Genomic DNA, 19615 nt, shown 5'->3' with positions numbered 1-19615 from the left:
CCTGTTCTCAACTACAAATTCACCTCTAAATCTCAGGTAAATCTCTCAGTGTGATTTCGTAGTGCTTTTCGCTTAGCAAAATGATTTTTAAATTTTGAAATGCTTAATAAATGCTTTAATTGCATATTTTGCACTTCAATGCAAATGGCCCAGCCGCGATTTATGTGCATCATTGTAGATGTGTCAATGTGTGTGTGTGTGTGTGTGTGTATTTGCATATGTATTTGGCAAAAAGTATGCAACGCATTTCATTTAGATAACCGCAAATATTTACCACAAATGCATTCGCATCACATTTGTAACGTGACAAAATTCCCCTGTGTTAACAGCCAAGCCACGCCCCCACTCCCACTGCTACACACACACTCTTAAAGTGTTAGTAAATTACGCTGGCTTGCATGTGCGTGCGTGCCTGTGTGTGTGTGTGTGCAGGTGAGCGCACGTGTGTTTACAATGTGTACACAATATTTGTTGCATACTTCTCGGCATAATTTATGCATTTCAATTGGATTTGACGGAGCGCGTCGCGAATGCCGCGGCAAACGCAACTGAATCTGCAGAATTTTTACAGTTGATTCTGTTTGCCCCGCCCGAGCCTAACGCAAATAATAATTCCATTCGAATTTGATTGTGCGTCCGTCCGTCTGCCATTTGCCATTGTGTTTTATCAAATATAATTCAATTGCTCACGCCTCACATGTTGGCATTTATACATATGTAGTTTCCATGGTCCATGCCAGCTATCGATTATTTTGGCAGTTAGCGATTTGATTTGCAAATTGGAATTGCATTGTCAGTCGCTAATCCGGACATTAATTACACGGCATATCGACAGCGTTCGATTGAGCTGTATCTGGAGAGTGGAAACGTTGGATTATTACACCTAAAATCGATAGTTATCGGTGGGTATTTAATACAAGAAACGTTAGGGTTAACTGATTATTCTACTCACTATATCCATTATAAGTGAGGTTTAAAGTACAATCGATAGCTACCAATAGTATTTGCGACAATAATATTCGCTCCAATTGATCGCACATTGGTACTATCCCTATATATCAATCTTCAAGTGATATCGATAATTATCGATAAGCTGGTAGCATTGATTAGCAATGCAAGTGCACAATGCAGGCGTGCATGCATTTACTTCAAACATTACTACACCGAAAATTTTCCTTATATGTCATCGATAGTTATCGATACGCATTTGCCATTTAATAAATTTATTTGAGCGTATTTAATAGCATATATATGGTAATTTTACTGATCTAGTTTTATAAATATACATCCAGTTGAGCTTAGCGCAACAAAAATACATATATATCGATAACAATTTATACAACTTTCTTTTACTGTGCTGTCAACATATTTTGCGATTTTATTTGAACTTCTTTCCACAAACTAAAGCCGAGCTTAGCGATTTATATATATCGATAATTTTAATTTGTACTGGATCTCTTAAAAATATATCGATGTACTCGGGTGTAATTGAATGTGCTCCTCAGACCATCATCAGTATATAGTGGTATACTGAGCCGATGTTCAGCGCTGACTTCGTCCGCTGCTAGGCGCTAGGTTCTCCACGATCAGCGACAACTGCTTGGAGCGCAGGGAGTAGACGTTCAGCTGGCGCTTCAGTATGCCGTAGCTGACCGCATCCTCGAGATTGAGAGCCACCTGGCGCTGAAATTCCGGGTCGCTACGTCGGAGGCGCGCGGCCAGCGTCGAGATGATTTCCGTGTCGCGCATCGGGCGCTGCGTGCTCTGCAGCAGTTCCAGGATGATGCGCATCAGATGACGGACCAGGCGACGCTGCTGCGGCACCCGGCGCAGCTTGTAGCCCATCTGCATGCTGCACCGGCACTAATGATCTCTAGGCATTTAGCAAACGAATTTCGAAGGGAAAGTTTTTGACGAAATGTTCGAACTGTGTGTGAGACAGAAAGAGTGAGAGAGGGAGAAAACATGAATAGAGGCAGGCAGCAGGCTGAGAGTATCTCAACAGTTCGGGCAAGGCCAACGCGACCCAGCGCCGCCTCATGGCCAATTAATCACACTACACGGCAAGGGAGAGACGAGCAGGAGAGCCGCATGAACTTGAATAACCTCACGGTATGAAAACGAAACGGCGCGAACAAAGGCGGCCCACGAACAAAACAGCCAGCAGCAGGACGAATATGTGCGGACGAGACAACAACAACAACAACAACAACAACAACAACAACGAGAACAGGAACAACAGCAACAACAACGTGAACAAGTTGAAGGATGAGCCCTGAGCGCGCTGAGCGCGAGCCGCCAGGACATCAAGTGACATTTTGAGCAAAGACAAAAAGTCATTATCAAGGCGACAAGCCAGCAGACAGGACGACAGCCGAGACGAGGACTCCTGCTCATGCACTTCGCTGAGGCATGTGGAGCACGTGGTTGCGCTGTCGCCATGTTGCTGCCTTTTCCGGCATTTTGTTTACGATTTTTGCCCGCAATGCCCCCTCGCCCACTCACACGGATTTCCTTTGGAGCCGAAGTTGGCGTCAGCGATGCCAGTTTTCCCTGAACGATTTGCACTTGTTTGTGCCGTTGGCTGCTTTCTGTTTGAATTTTTCCCCATTTTGATACCCTGTGCTGGCTGTAGAGAATGTGAGAATAAATGTGACTAATCACATCGAGTGAGCAACGCTGAACGACTTTGACTAATGACAAAAGGAAATTAACTAATTATAAAACTATCGATTGCCATTCAGGAGAGTCATCCGGCTACATTTCTACCTGAGATTTGGATGAAACTTCTTTTGGATCTTAGTCACTCAATTACTTACAATCTCAATCTCACAATCTCTTACGCACTTGCGATTATCAGTCATGTCATCGATAATCGATAATTATCGATTCATGATTCTCTCTCAAACGAATTCACTTAAAAGTGTTCGTTCATATGCACATGGAGTTTACACAAGATCTTGAGATGAGTCCCTCAACGATAAATATCGATTTGCACTAAGTTGCTTCTGCAGGACGACAGACCTCTACTTTGCTATGTTAGCCCAGATTAAGATGACAGTGACTTTGGTACACAAATAAAGCTCTGCTTACCCACTATCGATAATTTGCTCACTGATCGATAACCATGTGCTCTATTCACTATTCAGCTGAGGTTGATCAAACAGTTGCTTGCCATTGAATATCAAAAGCCCAAGACAATTGGAATCAAAGCACAGGGTATTTCAAGAGGGTTCCAAGGGCACTCTCCACTAGTTGTACTCCTACTTATTCATTCCTTTCTACTCATTTTTTGTAGAGCAGAACTCTTCTCTCACTTCGGCGTCTCCTTTAAGCCGCCAAGTGCAATTGTCATAAAGTGTCATTGGCTGGCGACGTCGCTGCTGACGCCGACGTCACTGCGACTGTGTGTGTGTGTGTGTGTGTTGTTGTTGATGCGGTGAATCAACTTAAATGAGTATCCGTAACTGAGAAGAAGCAGAGAGTAAAATAGCGCGCCGGAGCTGCCACCCAGCCGACAGGCGAGAGGAAAGGCAATTGGCTTTGTGCGCGATTTAGCTTTGTGTTTTCCCACTGGATGCCCCCGAAAGGAGAGCGGAAGAAAGGAGGAACACAGCGAACGGTGAAACTGTGGAACGATGAAAAGGAGGAGACTCAACTAGCAGGGAGCACAATGTCGGCCACTCGACACAGCTGAAGCCCGAGTCTGTGGCCAGTCGTCGATGAGTCAGTCAGCCTTTTTACAGCTGCCAGACGCAATGAAGCACCTTTTTGGCTCTGGGTCCTTGACGAGCAACAGATTGTGACTAACGTATAGTCGTGGACAAATCTGGACGGATGGAAGGAACCTGGGAGAAAGTTAAACCGCTTGATGTTTGACAGTTTGCTAAGAAATCAGAAATGCTAGTGGGAGCTGGTCTACGAGTTGGAGCTTATGGAGAGTGTGGGAGAGAGAGAGAAAGAAAACAAAGAATGGGAAAGAGATTAGAAAACAGAAGAGAGAGAGTGAGAGCAGAGTAAAGGAAAAGAGTTGAGAGAGACAGAGACAGAGACAGAGAAAGGGAAAGAAAGAATAGTGGGGACGGTGAGAAAAGGAATGAGAGTGACACAACTATGTACATATATTTGCAATTGATACATAGCTTGAAGATTTCAGCTCTTCTCGAACAATTAGGGAGTAGTTATGCATAGCATTATCCAACACTGGAAAGCATTAGCAAGAGTTGTGTTGAGCCAAGAGAAGGCGAACAGAGAGTCAGGGATCAGTGGAGCAGCTGCAGCGAAAGCTGTGTATTTAGGCGGTTAGGTGGGGGGGTGGGGGGTGGTTGCCCCTGGCATTTGGGCTAGTTAGAGCCCAGTTATGCGTCCACGCAGCGGCTGTAAGCGGCTTAAAGGCAAAGCAGGAGCCAAAACGAATTATGCTGCATAGCCGCAGGCAGCCAGTCACATGCGCCACTGCATGCATGCATGTGTGTGTGCGTGTGCGTGTGTGTGTGACAGGTAGTTTTTGGCGAGGACAACTGCTGGCGTGTGGCCAAAGCAGATGCCAAACTCGCCGGCGGGCGGATGGAGCTGGGCTGCCCAAGCTCGCGTTGAGCTGCGACCAGATTGAAAGTGACAGCGCGACGGCTGCAAAATGTGTGAAGTGTGCCGTGAATGGGCCAACAAACAGGAGAAGAAGCAGCAGCAGCAGAAAGAAAAATGAGGCTATGGCCCACCTGCGTGTGTGTGTGCGTGTGTGTGTGGCTGTGTCAATAGGTATACGACGAAATCTGCTTTTGGCAACGGCGCGAATCGAAAGCAGCGCCAAGGCAGCCCAAACAATTGCTGCATAGATGCGCACAGCCAACAACCAACACCCACAGTAACAACACACACACACACCCACACACACACAGCTGCCAGGCAGAATGACAAATGCTTTGATGCCGGCAGCAGCCAATGCTGAAGCTTTTGGTTGGACACTGGCGTCACTTTTGGCTTCTGGACGACACAGACGGCGACATTGAGCAATTGCTATGCATAAATATTCTCACACTGCACACACACACACCAATATACACACACAGACACAGCAACCACCTGTCGTTCGCTTTGGGTCTGGCTGTAAGCTGTTTAGCTCATAAACATAAACAAGCTGTGCACAAATCAAAACAAGTGCGCGCAACATGTTGCTAGAGTGCATGCGCACTGCTTGCCCAGCAACATTGTTGCTATGCACGCTAATGTTGCGAGAGCATGAAAGAGAAAGCACGCTGCACCTGCGCAAAAGGAGACAGCACTTGAAGCCAGACTCACAATTTGCATAGAGCAAATGTTGCCAATGACGGCACGTTATGCCATGTGCAACATCTTTGAGTGAAGTGGGCAAAAATATAGCTACATTTATTTAAGAGAAATAATTTTTTTTTTTTTTTTTTTTTTTTTTTTTGAGTACAGGACACCCTAAGCCCTATTTTAACATAATCCTATAAGCATTGAAAATTAGTTTATATGAAAGTAACTTAAGTATTAAGTTATATTTACATTTAGTTCTTAGTCACATTTATATTTTTGGTTATAAATTTAGTCATGTTTCATATTAAACTCTACCTCACTCGTAAACATAAATTGTTCTTCATTAGGGTGCTGTTTCTCTTCCCCTAGTCAATGGCTTGAGTTTTACTGGTTTTATATACAAAGTAGAACTTTGGATCTATTATTTTATATAGACCAAATTTTTATCAGCAGTACGCGAAGCCACGTGGAAGATATATTAATCTTGTAAATAGGAATCTATTCATCACTATGATTAGAGTCAAAAAAAAGTCGGCAATACCCGACTAGCAGTTATCCTATATGTATTATTAAACTCAGGCAAATATTCCAATTGATTGATACATACATGTATACATCTGCCAATTCTAGGGTATTTTTATGGCATTTCCATGGCATTTCCAGGGTATTTCATTGCTCGACGATGCAACTGTATAACATAGAAATGCATCATTAGTCAAGTATGTACACTTGTATATATTGTATAAATAGTGGCAGGGGTTAATCAGGTGGATAGGTGTTAGCTTGTTTCACCGCAAAGCCATTCGCTGAATTTCACTGTGAGTGGCATTTAGCCATAATAACGGTAATTTCACGTACTTAACTGTTTGCACAAATAAATTGGTATTGTATGGCAGCGCTTTAATCCGACATAAATGATAAACGAAACATATTACAGCGAGTTGCAAAATATACTTATTGACAAATACCCTGTAAATAATGTGCAAACTGAAAGAAAGGGCATGTTGGCCTTCTAAACGTCACACACGAAACAGAGGGTTCTGCTAGTGTACTACTCCTAGCTAATGCATTTCATATATATGTAAGTCAATTGCAGTTAGGGTATGTCGAAATAAATTTAAGTAAACAAGGGTATCTGTAAGTGTACGAATATTGGGTACTAATAAATTCATTCCTTATAAGGGTCTAAGCTATGTATAAAGAGACTTCAGCTTCAGCTATTGGAAAGTAGGATATGTCTGAGTCGAGTATACCCTACATACATATACGTATTCGCATTTATGTCTGTATTGTGAGCTCTGCGCTGTTCGCATTCGAGGTCCAATAATAATGTTGCACATCATTTGAAAGAATTACGCTTGGAATTTATTTATTTTTCTCTCTGTGTGCGTGCGAGCGTGCATGTGTGTGTGTGAATGTGCGTGCGAACGTGAATGTGTGAGTGTATGCGCATTGCATGCCAACGAAATTACAGTATAAAAATGCTGTTTAATTAGCATATGGCAGCAATTAATTAATTTGTAAACCGAATGCAGCAATGCGAACTTTTGAAGCGATGTCCAGGGGTCGGCACGAGGAAGGGGGCGGGGCGGCCAGGCCGACTCCTTATTTTCATACTAAGTCAATTGATTATAAATGAATTGAAATGTAGAGCAGCACAACAAACAATTATACAAATAGATGAGTCCAAATTCAATGCGAATGCCAAATGATAATCATATTGCTCTACGGGCACCGGCTTCGGATTGAGCAGCATTTCGGGGGGATTTTTTATGGGATATTGAACTGAAGTCGCGCTGCAAAATGGCAACAGTAAACAGAGGCATTCTACGCATTACGTCTAAGCATACCCTGTAGATAAGACAGTGGTGTAGTATATTATATAGAATACAGTCGAATCTCGATAATTTGTAACCCAAAAATCGCGATAGATCGGAAAAAATTCTATCCCCCTGAAAGAAATCCGTTCTCAATAATTCTCGATAATTTAAATTCCTGTGTAAATCGAAATAAAAACGGAGCCCCTTGCCATTTCGAGTTATCGGGATCATAATGTATAATGAAAATATGTTTGATATTTCACTTTGACAACAGGTGGAAATAAAGCGTAAGGAATTTTAATGATATTTGACAGCACGATAACATATATGGAGCGTATATCGATATTTTCGAAATATTTACGCTATACATTAAAACGTAAATATTTATTTAAGATAGTAAACAATATTACAATAATTTCAGAAGTCACTTTGAATACATCAATTAAAATTTTCAGTAAATAATCGATACGTTTATGCTAATCGTTCAGTAACAGTAGCTGGTCGATAAAAGATCATAGAAATGAGGACTCGCTCGAATCTGCTTAATTAGTCAAAGTCCACTCCTTATTTGTGAATTCGACATTACAGGGTATATTTAAACAAAAAAAGGAGCTTAATACATTTACAATATCTGAGCCTCGCCAGACAAACGCCCAAACAGCCCACAATAAATGTTGATTTAATGTATAAAGTAAAATAAACAAAATGAAACAGCTCATTAAGTGCCGTAGATCGACTAACAGATATCCTGTAATCGAAATGACAAGAGTTGAGCAATTGAGATGTAATTGCCTTTGGATACTTCTATTAATATACATGAAATGCTAGGCTATACCAGTAACCTGGTTAGTGGCTATACCAGAGCTCATAACTCTAGTATCTCTGCATATCCATTCAACCAGAGTTCTGATAGGGCACACCCGCCTATCGAGTATCGATTGTATGGCATTCAAATTGAAATTAATGAGCGAGAAAGTGCATACACATAAATTTATATGTATTCACATTAATGCTGATTGCTTGGCAAGCAGCAAACAGATAAACGACGAGCCAGAGGGCGCTGAGGCAAGGCGGGCATTGCACAACTGTTGACAACATAATCGACTTGTACTTAACAAAATACAACAAAAAAATCCCAATGTGTTAATTGAATGACGTGTGGCCTGGGCGGGCGAAATGTGCATTGTCAATGGCGTTAACATTCAAGTAAGTGTTATCGTTATCGCCAACGTCATCGATAGACCGGCCGTAAGGCTTCTGACTGTGCTGAGCGGACAGCTTTAAAATTGAGAATGAGGTTGAGGAGGAGCAACAGCAAAACACTGTCTTCATAGAGCTTTAAGAGCAATATATAGTGAGTGATTGGTACAACAACAACTACAGTACTACTTATAATATGAAGCTGTAAAAGATATTCGAAAATGCGAATAAATTCCCAGACTCCTCCTGTGTAGGGTAGGCAAGGTTGCTTCAGTGTCCTTGTTTTGGCAATATAATAAATTCTATAAAGATTATATAGACATTTATAGAACTCATTCATACTATGAGTATATTGATGAATAGATCCATAGGGTGGGCTGTGTCTTATTCGTCACAGAGCCAGCGAATGACAGACTCTACTTTTGCTTAGTATTTCTACCTCTCTCTTTCTATCTGTCTATACATAGCTCTTTCTCTCTCGCTCTCTCTCTCTCTCTCTCTGTCTATATATCTATCTATCTATCTATCTATATTTATCTATCTATCTATCTCTCTCGCTCTCTGTCTATCTCTCTTTCCATCTATCTATGTATCTATCTATCTATCTATCTCTCTATATATATATATATCTATCTATATATCTCTCTCTCTCTCTCTCTCTATCTATATATCTTTGTCTCTCGCTCCCCTCTCTTTCTCTCTCTCTCTCTCTCTCTCTACCTCTATCTATTTCTTTCTGTTTCTCTATCTCTCTCTACTTATGACATTATAGCTCTAACATACAGATTGATGTACAGAACCTTCAAGATTCTCAAGTTTTGATACTACACACAAATTTCCAGTTCATTAATGACTTCAAGGATTCTTTTTCCACTTCTGGCAAATTCGCTTAACGATTCTCCCTCTTAAATATTTTTCACACTTTTTTGGGCCGCGTCATGCTTCGTGCTTTCTAATGGGTATTAGATGGGGCATATTCATTATTCATTATTCATTATTCAACATTTTTCGTGGCAACAAATCAGAATTCGCTTCACACAAATTAGTCAATTTGATGCTTCGATTGCGCCGCGTGGCACGTGTAGTTAGTGGCGCTTGCCACAGCGACCATGACACAGACCAGAGCCTCAGACCCTCAGAGCCCCAGAGCCAGCCCCAAACTCAGGCCAGAGCCAAGTATTAACAAAATGGATGCCAATGACATATACCATTTCATTTCTATGCTCTGCTCTGCTCTGCTGCGCTGTGCTGTGCTCTGCTGTAGCGACGTCGTGTCAATAAATTTCATTGACATGTCATCAATCTCAATTTGGAAGCAGTTCGTTCTCTGGCGCTGCTGTGGATCCTGCTGGGACAGAGATTCAACTCGAGGCGTGTCCTTAGTTTCATTCATCGATGAGATTACATCTTGTAAACAGGCTAGAAGCCTTCAGCTTTGGATTCGCAATGTATTAGGTCAGGTTGGATATTTAACATTTAGATATGAACAAGTTTCAGTTCCATTCTAAAGTTTTGGTTCCGCTTTCAGCCTCAATTTAGGGTTTGGTTACAACTTCAAGTTTATGCTAAGACAGTTCCCTAATCTTCTACTTCCAGCTGTAGCTTAAAAAACGTTTGAGCTGGATCAGTTCCGTTTGTCTTTCCGTTCTAGATATACAGCAGCAATTCCAATATCAGTGCCAGCTGTGGCTCCAGTCTCAGCTCCAATTTCGACTATCAGCTCCGAGCTTAACTGTGGTCTAAGCTGTAATTGCGACCGAAGTTCCAGTTTTATTTCTTGCATTGGATCGTCTCATGGCTTGACTTTCAATTTCAATTCAATTGAATGCTCCAATTCAAGTTCTATGCCCAGTTTGAGCTTAGGTTTCAGATCTAGCTCCATTTTCAGCTCCTATTTTCAGTTGAACTATTTCCATTTTCAATTGAAGTTCCAGCTTTAAATAGTTCCAGCTCCCATGCCTCTGCTCCAATTGAAGTTGATGTATCGCTACCAGTTCCGATTGCAGCTCCACTTCTGCTTCCAATAGTAGTCTCAGGCTCTAGTTCCAATTAGTCTATCAGTTCCAGCTCTACTACCAAATCAGTTTACATGACAGCATTGAACCCGCTCCGAAGATGCTTTAGTCCATTTAATGTGAATCGATAAATTCTAAATGTGAGTGCATACACACACACACACACACACACACACACACACACACACACACACACACACACACACAGATAAATTTGTTGCATAAAGTACTTGAAGTGTCCGCACTGCTGTTGCATGACAGCTACCCGCACTCCCCCTCTATCACCCTCTACCCCCATTCAACTGCTATCCCCCTCAGCCCTCCTCCATCGCCTGCTATTGCCACAGCTGGCATGGCGTTGACTTGTGCCTGGGGGCGTTTCAAGTTTGCGTTTTGGTTTTGGCCACTTTGCCGTTGCTTTGAATACTTTTTATTTCAATTTCCGCCCACAAAGCCGAGGCAGCAGCAGCAGCAGCAGCATCAGCAGCAGCAGCAACAAAAGACAAATTTATGCCACATTAACAGCTAAAAGCTTTCAAAATGCGTTTGGATGCGCCACCAGGCGACCGGAGACCGGCGACCCTCGGGCACAGAGCCGACACATCTCCACTTCTTGATACACCCACCCCTGTCCCTTCCATGCAGCTATAGTTACTCCCCCCCCCCCCCCCCTCTCCACTGCCCATCACCTAAAAAACATTTTCTTGCGACTCAGACCAAAAATTTTTGGCACAATTTGCTGAGTATGGCAGTATGACTGCCTTACTTTCCCTGAGGGCGGCCAATCGGGTAGGCGTGTGGGGGTAGTGGGGAGTGGGCAGCGTCACATGGAGACTGCTCAGTACTCCTGGAAAAATGCGCTCAAAAACAAAAGCGAGACAAGCATTAAATTTAACGCGATGAAAACTTGTCCCATTTCGTCTCGTCCCTCTCCTTCTCAATCTGCAGTTGTTGCCTCCTCGCCTCCTCCTCCTCCTTCTGCTTGTTGTTGTTGTTGTGCGACAAATTTCAGTTAGCTCATCCATCCGACGCGTCATCGTGAACGCGCTGGCAACACCCGCCGCCGGCTGTCAGCCAGCTGGTTACGTCAAAAGTGCAGCGCAAAACTTCAAAACGAGTCACGTTGCCAAGCCCCCTTGCCCCTGCCCCTGCCCCTGCCCGTGCCGCTGTCCTCTTAGAGCATCCCCTACTCCTGCTCCACATCCCATTCACTCTTGGCCATCTTTTAGACCATTTCTGTTAGCTGCTTGCTGCATGCGCTAAAATTAAGATTTATGAAGGTTGTAAAAAACAACAGCGACATCACTGAGCTGAGCTAAACTGAACCGTACCGAACAGAGCTGAGCTGAGGCAGGGTGCCGTGCCTGTGCGGGTGTGTCGAAGCAGCCCCAAAGTCGCTGCCAGCAGAGGCGAGCAATGAATGCGCCAAAAAATTTAACGCCCAAATGATTACAAATGAGTTGAACAGCGAACAAAGTTGCGCCCCCGCAAGCAGGAACTGTTGGCGCTACCCTACCCCATCCGCCCCTAGAGCTGGCTGGGCTCATGCACCCTGTCCCCTGTCCCCTGCCCCCATACGCTCGGCATCCGGTACAGCCGTTGCGTCCTGAAATTGTGTCATTGCAAATAAAATCAACGGACGTGACGTCATCTCAACAATTTGCATTGTGTTGCCAAGAGAAAACAGGCGATGAGCAGAGCAGAGAATGAGAGCGAGGGAGGGCGAGAAGCAGATGGAAGCGACACTGAGATATATGTATGTATGTATGCTGGAAAAAGTTAAAGTTTTAATTGTCGACAAAGAGATTTTTTGTGTCTATATATAGAATGTTTATATGTATGTCCATTGAAAGTTTTCATATATTCGACATGTGAAAACGAGGGAATGCCCCTAATGTGAATATGAAAATAGAAGCAATTGTGAAGACAGAAAGTAGACGTAACTCTTAAGAGGTAAGAGATACAGAGGTGTAGAGGGAGAAGGATGAGAAAGAGAGAAAGAGAAAGGCAGAGTGATAGAGTGGGGGGATAGATTAAGAGAAAAATTGAAATTAATCCAGAGGAGAGGAGTCAGACAAAAAAAAGTGAATGAGAGAGAGAGAGAGAAACAGTGTGTGAGAGATGGACAGGAAAACAATGAGGTAATGAGAGAAAGAGAGAGAGAGAAAGTAAGTAAGAGAGGAAGAGATTGAGAGTGAGAAAACGAGTGAGTAGAGGGGAGAGAGAGAGAGAGATAGAGAGTGAGAGTGAGAGAACGAGTGAGTAGAGGGGAGAGAGAGAGAGAGAGAGAGACATAGAGAGTGAGAGTAGGAGAGATCAGAACAGAAAGGATAGATCTAAAGAAAGACGGTATTTCATCAAGAGAAGAAAAGTAGGACAAGAATAGAGCGAGAGTGTGTGAGAGATGGAGGGAGAAACAAGGAGAGAGAGGAAGTGAACAAAATGTGGGAGAAATATGAAATGCAATTGAAAAACTGAGCATTGAAAGCGGAATAAAGACAGATGGCATTGTATATGTATGTATGTATGTATGTATGTATGTATGTATGTATGTATGTATGTATGTATGTATGTATGTATGTATGTATGTATGTATGTATGTATGTATGTATGTATGTATGTATGTATGTATGTATGTATGTATGCATGTATGCATGTATGCATGTATGCATGTATGCATGTATGCATGTATGTATGTATGTATGTATGTTTGCCTGTATGCATGAATGTATGTGCATGTATGAAGATATATATTATATATAAGTCCCGCTATCGCTTGCCTAGCTACAATAATAATGACGACATAACTGGGTAATTGATATACATTTAAGGATAGCTTTGCTGTAGAAACATCCATCACATACATGAATATCGCATGCACATATATTCATGGCTATATACATATGCATATATATATATATACATATTTCTATTGTCTATTTCGTATATCATTGGTCGAAACGCAGCCGCAAATATGGCTCGCTAATTGTGGCGCTCTCCTTTATTGACGTAGCATAATTAAATAGTTGCTAAGTCCACTTTAATTACGTATAATTTATTAACGGCAAAAAGTTTTTCGCATTTTACACGAATTTAGTTTTAGTTAGAAATACAACAAAAATGGAAAATAAACAAATGAAATAGTTCAAATGAAAATACAAAATGAAAATGCATATGGAAATGGAAGTGGAACTGGAAATGGAAATGGAAATGGAAGGCAGCTAATCAACTCGCTCTACAGCAGCCGGCCACATAATTAATTTGCTAAAAACTGTAATTTGGTATTAAAATTAAATTTGATTTATATTATATGTACATATATGAAATAAAACATTCTATTTTTTTGTTTTTATTTCTGTTGCATTTATTTTTTCATCTCTCGACTTTTTCCTGTGCTTTTTAAATGGGAGCGCACGCAATTAATTAAGTTGCCGAGTATTTTAGCCTAGATTAAAATCGCATTCATAATGCGCCAGTGAAAACAAAAGCCCCAGCCGAATGGAGCATTGCATTGGGGTATGCTCGACTGACAGTTACTCACTGCAGCTCTGCTGCAGCATTTCTATTTGTGAATCTTGGCCAGGCACAAGATTCGCTCAAGCATTCAGCATGATTGTTTTGTAAGTCTCCATTAACAATGGGTCTGCTGACAACTTTTCGCAACAAGCATTTTCGCAAGTCTTAATAAGCTTACACTTGGGTCCCATTGAAATGAACTGCAAAGTGGGCGAAACTGCAGAGAATAGGAGGATGGGATGGACAGCAGGGAAAAGGCGAGCGATAGAACAGACGAAGAGACGGACGATAGAACGGGGGAAAGGAGGGACAAAATGACTCATGAAATCACGGACAAAGGGACGGACGATCTCACACAGACGGACGAATCGAGAGACGTGCGAAGAGATGGGCGGATGTACAGAAGGGGGTCTAACCTTACGATATAATGGATAGAAATAGACCTGACCAGATGCCGGCCGGACGGACAATTATACGGATGGTCGAATAGCTGACCAAAGGGTAGACCGGAAAGACAGACATACGGATGGGCAAACAGGAGACGGACGAAAGGACAACGATCGGAAGGCTAACAAGTAAGAAAGCTCTAGTCGAGACTGCTCGACTACGAGATCCCCTGAACCCTTGGAGTGCTAGCTATTTCAATAATTTTTCGCGTCTTTCAGCTTACACAAGAAACACACACACATACACAAACACATACACATACAAGCACCCACGCATAAACACGCATGGGCTGCAGTGTGCGCTTACTATGAGAACTTAATTGTTTAATAACTTTTTTTGTGGACGTACGATCTTCATGAAACTTTCAGATTATGATTATAACATGAATATGCATGTAATTGCCAAAGCACAAGTCTCTAGTATTTGAAATACGCGTTTTACAAAAGTGAGGGTGAGGGGGTGAATTTAGAGGTGGGGGGTAAATTTTAACAAAAACCGAAATTGTATAAATTGCATATAAGCATATATAAAAAATTTGGAGACTCTAGCAATAAAGGTGTAGAAGATATAATTTTATAACTGGTTTTCGATAAGGTTTTTCATCGATAAAAAAAGATCGGGATGAGTTATCGAATTTTAATGATAAACTCGATATCCGCGCTGTAATTACGAACATTTTACAAAAATTTGAAGTCTCTAGCTCTTATATCTTCGGAAATCGACGCGTTCAAACATACGGACAGACGGACAGACGGACAGACGGACAGACAGACAGACGGACAGGGCCAAATCAACTCAGCTCGTCACCCTGATCAAGAATATATATACTTTGTGGGGTCTGCCACGCCTCCTTCTGCCTGTTACATACATTTCAACAAAACCATTATACCCTGATTTCCCATTTTCAATGGGTTCAGGGTATAACAAGTAAGAAAGCTCTAGTCGAGACTGCTCGACTACGAGATCCCCTGAACCCTTGGAGCAATAGATATTTCAATAATTTTTCGCGTCTTTCAGCTTACACAAGAAACACGCACACACAAACACACAGGCATACATACACACACACGCATACAGACACACATACACACACACGCATACATACACAAACGCATACACACACACATACACATACACACACACATACACAAACACATACACACACATACACAAACACATACACACACATACACAAACACATACACACACAAGCACTCACGCATAAACACGCATGGGCTGCAGTGCGCGCTTACTATGAGAACTTAATTGTTTATTAACTTTTTTTATGGACGTACGATCTTCATGAAACTTTCAGATTATGATTATAACATGGATATGCATGTAATTGCCAAAGCACAAGTCTCTAGTATTTGAAATACGCTTTTTACAAAAGTGAGGGTGAGGGGGTGAATTTAAGGGTGGGGGGTAAATTTTAACAAAAACCGAAATTGTATAAATTGCATATAAGCATACATTAAAAATTTGGAGACTCTAGCAATAAAGGTGTAGAAGATATAATTTTATAACTGGTTTTCGATAAGGTTTTTTATCGATAAAAAAAGATCGGGATGAGTTATCGAATTTTAATGATAAACTTGATATGCGCGCTGTAATTACGGACATTTAAAAAAAAATTTGAAGTCTCTAGCTCTTATATCTTCTGAAATCGACGCGTTCATACATACGGACAGACGGACAGACGGACAGACGGACAGACAGACGGACAGGGCCAAATCAACTCAGCTCGTCACCCTGATCAAGAATATATATACTTTATGGGGTCTGCCACGCCTCCTTCTCCCTGTTACATACATTTCAACAAAACCATTATACCCTGATTTCCCATTGAAAATGGGTTCAGGGTATAAAAATACCGACGGATCTTTTAGATCTGCCAATGCAAAAACAAATGAAATTTGTACCTAATTTATAAACAAAATGTTATGCAGTGGAAGATATCTTATTCATGTGGAAGAAAATAAAAATTCAAATGGTAGTGGAATGCCGCAAATGCAGTGAAAAAACTGTTATGAAATTAATCGAATGGAAATGGCGAAGCGAATGCGAGCACAATGACCACTACACGGGCCATTCGTGTGGCCGCATGGATGTGGGCGTGGCAAACGTAAAAAACAACTTAATGCATTAGAGAAACGAGCGGATGGATGGGGGCACCAAGTGGGGCAGACGAAACACAAAACTTGACCCAAGTGCAGGTAAATTTAATTATGGCACAGCCAGTAATAGAAAGCGATAGACAGACAGGTAGAGGGAGGGAGAGAGCAAGAGAGAGAGCGAGAGAGACAAAGTGAGGCAGCCTGGGAAAGTTTTAGAAAATATGGCACTAGCGTTTACTTATTTTCCACAATTTTTTCCACTTTTGTTTTTTACTTGTTGTTGTTGTTGTAGATGTTTTTGTGCTTTTCCACTTTATGCACTTTTCACTGTTGCTGTTGTTGTTGTAGATTTCCTCTTTCGCTTTTCCCAGTTTTTTGTTGCTGTCGTTTGGCTTGTTATCTAATTTTTGCTTACTTTTACTTTGTGCTCCCTCCCAGCCGCCCCTGCGTCCCCCCTCCCCCTGCTCACTCGCCCTGTGTGTGTGTGTGTCCTTTGCTTTTTGCTGCGCTTTAAGCTGCTGCTTTGCATTTTTCAAGCATCAATTAAACAGCAAAAAGCAGCGCAGCAGGGGAGACTGCGAAAGATGTGACGCATTAGTCCGTGGGTGTGGGAGAGAAAGAGAGAGAGATATATAGACAGGACTAGCATGAGTGCTACCGCCAGTCGCAGCTGTCACAGTGATGCCATCAAGTGACATCCGAGCGCTCTAATTACGAACGGGTCAAGCCAACAAAGACTACGCGGCGAGTGCATCAAAATTGGTTCACTTTGTGATCAACGAACCCAAAAGCGCTCCCAAGTGGCTCAGCACACTGGAGCACAAAGTGCTTCAAGCTTTCCAGTACATAAACTTCAATCTAAATTCAGTTTGCCGGCTAACGAATCAGCTCAGAGAGCTGGCTAACGACCAGATCCTTGGCCAAGCAACGACCTGGCGAGTGAGGCTCAGAGCAGCTGGGATACAGTGTGTGATGCACTAGGATAGTAGGGATATTATGTGATCAGAGATATGATTCAGATAGATATATATGTAGACAGGGAAGAGCTCAGTAGGGAAGGAAAAATTTACAATACAGATTATCTTTTATGCATGAGAAGTCTTAGCAAAGGAGAGGAATAGACGTTATCAAACGAGTGAGCTCTGAGAATTATCAAAAGATCCTAGGCCAAGCAACAGTCTGGGCTAGAATGGTATTGATATGATGTGAACGGAAATATGATGTGGATAGATATGTCTATAAATATCCTATTTGGGCTGAGATGAACTTAGAAGACAATTAATGTACTCTTAAGGAAAACTAACCTTAGTTTTCCTAACCTTAGTTCCTTAAGTTTCCTTAAGAGTACATTAATTTGATTTGATCTAGTCTCTATAGAGTCAATCTCAGTAACCTGACTTCGGCTCACATGTGAAGATCAACTATGAGAAAACTAAAGACAAGCTACATTTATAATACCTCTACACCTCCAAGGAATAGACCTAGTCCTAGACTCGCCTGAACAAAACAAAAATGCTTAATATATCAGTTGCAATTACATTACCAAGTCGTAGGCCAAGCAATTAACTCATGTTAGTATTAAATTGAACCAGTTAGTATTAATTCAAGTTGGTATTAATTTGAAAATTAGCTTTGAGCCTTATAGTCTGAGAACTGGGCCCAAGCTGATCAAAGGCTGGCTGTGACTCCGCTAGTCGATGTATTGAATAATTTATTGGTTCCCAGGCGACGTGCGCATTGTAAGCACTTTTTACCACATGTGTAGTCTCTCATTGTAATGATCGCTGCAGGACCCATTAAATAGCCATTACAAATGCACCTAGGCAGCCAGAGGGAGGGAGTGAGAGAGGTAGCAGCCAAGGCAGAAGCATATTTCTTCTCGGCGGCGCCTCGCATGCAAATGGCACTCGAAATTACCCCTAATGAGGGCCCAAATGGGCAAAGGGAAGAAGAACAAGCAAAATAAACTTAAATATTATGAATATTGTGAATATTATGAATATTACCCAAACGACACAGCAAGCGAACGAACAAACAGACGGAGAATTTTTTGGCTCGCGCGCGTTGCCAACTTTTGTTGCCAGAGTTGCCAGCGAGCCAACTGATAATGATAATGACTTTTGTGGCAAGCGCAACATATTTAAGCAAACACTCGCTGATGAATATAATATAAGTCTCCCGCCTCCGCCCTCCCTTTGCTCCACGCCCTCCCTCTGACATTAAAGCGCAAAACTTTAAGCGTATTCCAGGCAAGAAATGAGAGCAAGACAAATGTTTACATTTCAGCTCTGTGTATATGCATGCACATATACATACACATACACATACATCGTCTATAGTGCAAAATGCACTTAATAAATCTTGGCGCAGCGGGTCTGCTGGCCGAACGGCAGCCACCCGTTGGCCGAGACGCGGTTTGCCAACTAACTTATTGCATTTTGCAGTTTTAACATGATAATAACCCCGACGACCTGACCTGCACGGCACACACACACACACAAACACATACACAGAGCCGGAGAGTGAGAGAGAGAGAGAGAGAGAGAAAGAGAGAGAGAGGCACGCCCCCCAACGTCCAGCTCTTTCAACTACAGTTTATGCTTTTGCTGTTGCCTCTAATGCAAATGTTTTTAACATTTTTATTTATTTACTTTTCCTATTTTGTTATTGTTGTGTTGCTGAAAGAAAAACAACGAGAATCGAGTGGCATCGACTGCCTTATACCCTGTCCATCGCTATTTCGCTTTAGAGCAACTCAACTGCAGGCTGACACACCTTGGCTGAAACTCAGAGAGAGTTCCTCAATCCATCACTCCATTCAGTCAAAAGTAGCCAGCTTAAGGATCTCTGATTCTAGCCTGCATCCATGTTTTGATTTCTATATCCCATAATATATATATTTCCTATAGATGCTTTGCCATATTGCTCCCTTATTCTTTATTGGACTCCATTTTTCCATCTATTTTGATAGATATCTTAGCATCTTCCATATAACTTCTATCTTACTTCATCTTCAATCTTTTTGTTATTAATCTTGCATTTATCTTTTATATTTGTCTTATATGTATCTTCTACTCATGTTCCATTCATCTTTGATCTATTTTTCATCCGTTTCCTCTATCTTTCATCTATCTTTGAGTAGCCTCCATTGACTTTTCATCTTCAATTCATCCCCCATCTATCGTTAATTTACCATCTAGTGATCTTCCAAGTCTCTCCCATC

At 41.9% G+C, this 19615-nt stretch overlaps 1 protein-coding gene across 1 annotated transcript; it reads right to left on the bottom strand.

Moving 5' to 3' along the window:
• Positions 1-1343: 1343 nt before the first annotated feature.
• Positions 1344-1977, bottom strand: LOC108618619 (uncharacterized). The gene has a single exon (XM_018014695.2). It carries the CDS (start codon positions 1849-1851, stop codon positions 1543-1545), a length of 309 nt encoding a protein of 102 aa, XP_017870184.1. The 5' UTR covers positions 1852-1977; the 3' UTR covers positions 1344-1542.
• Between the last annotated feature and the right edge of the window lie 17638 nt (positions 1978-19615).

Source organism: Drosophila arizonae, chromosome X, assembly GCF_054131065.1.
Source record: "Drosophila arizonae isolate 15081-1271.41 chromosome X, UAZ_ARI_1.0, whole genome shotgun sequence".
NCBI lineage: Eukaryota > Metazoa > Arthropoda > Insecta > Diptera > Drosophilidae > Drosophila > Drosophila arizonae.
The sequence above is the reverse complement of the archived record's forward strand: the minus strand, read 5'-3'. Positions and strand labels throughout refer to the sequence as shown.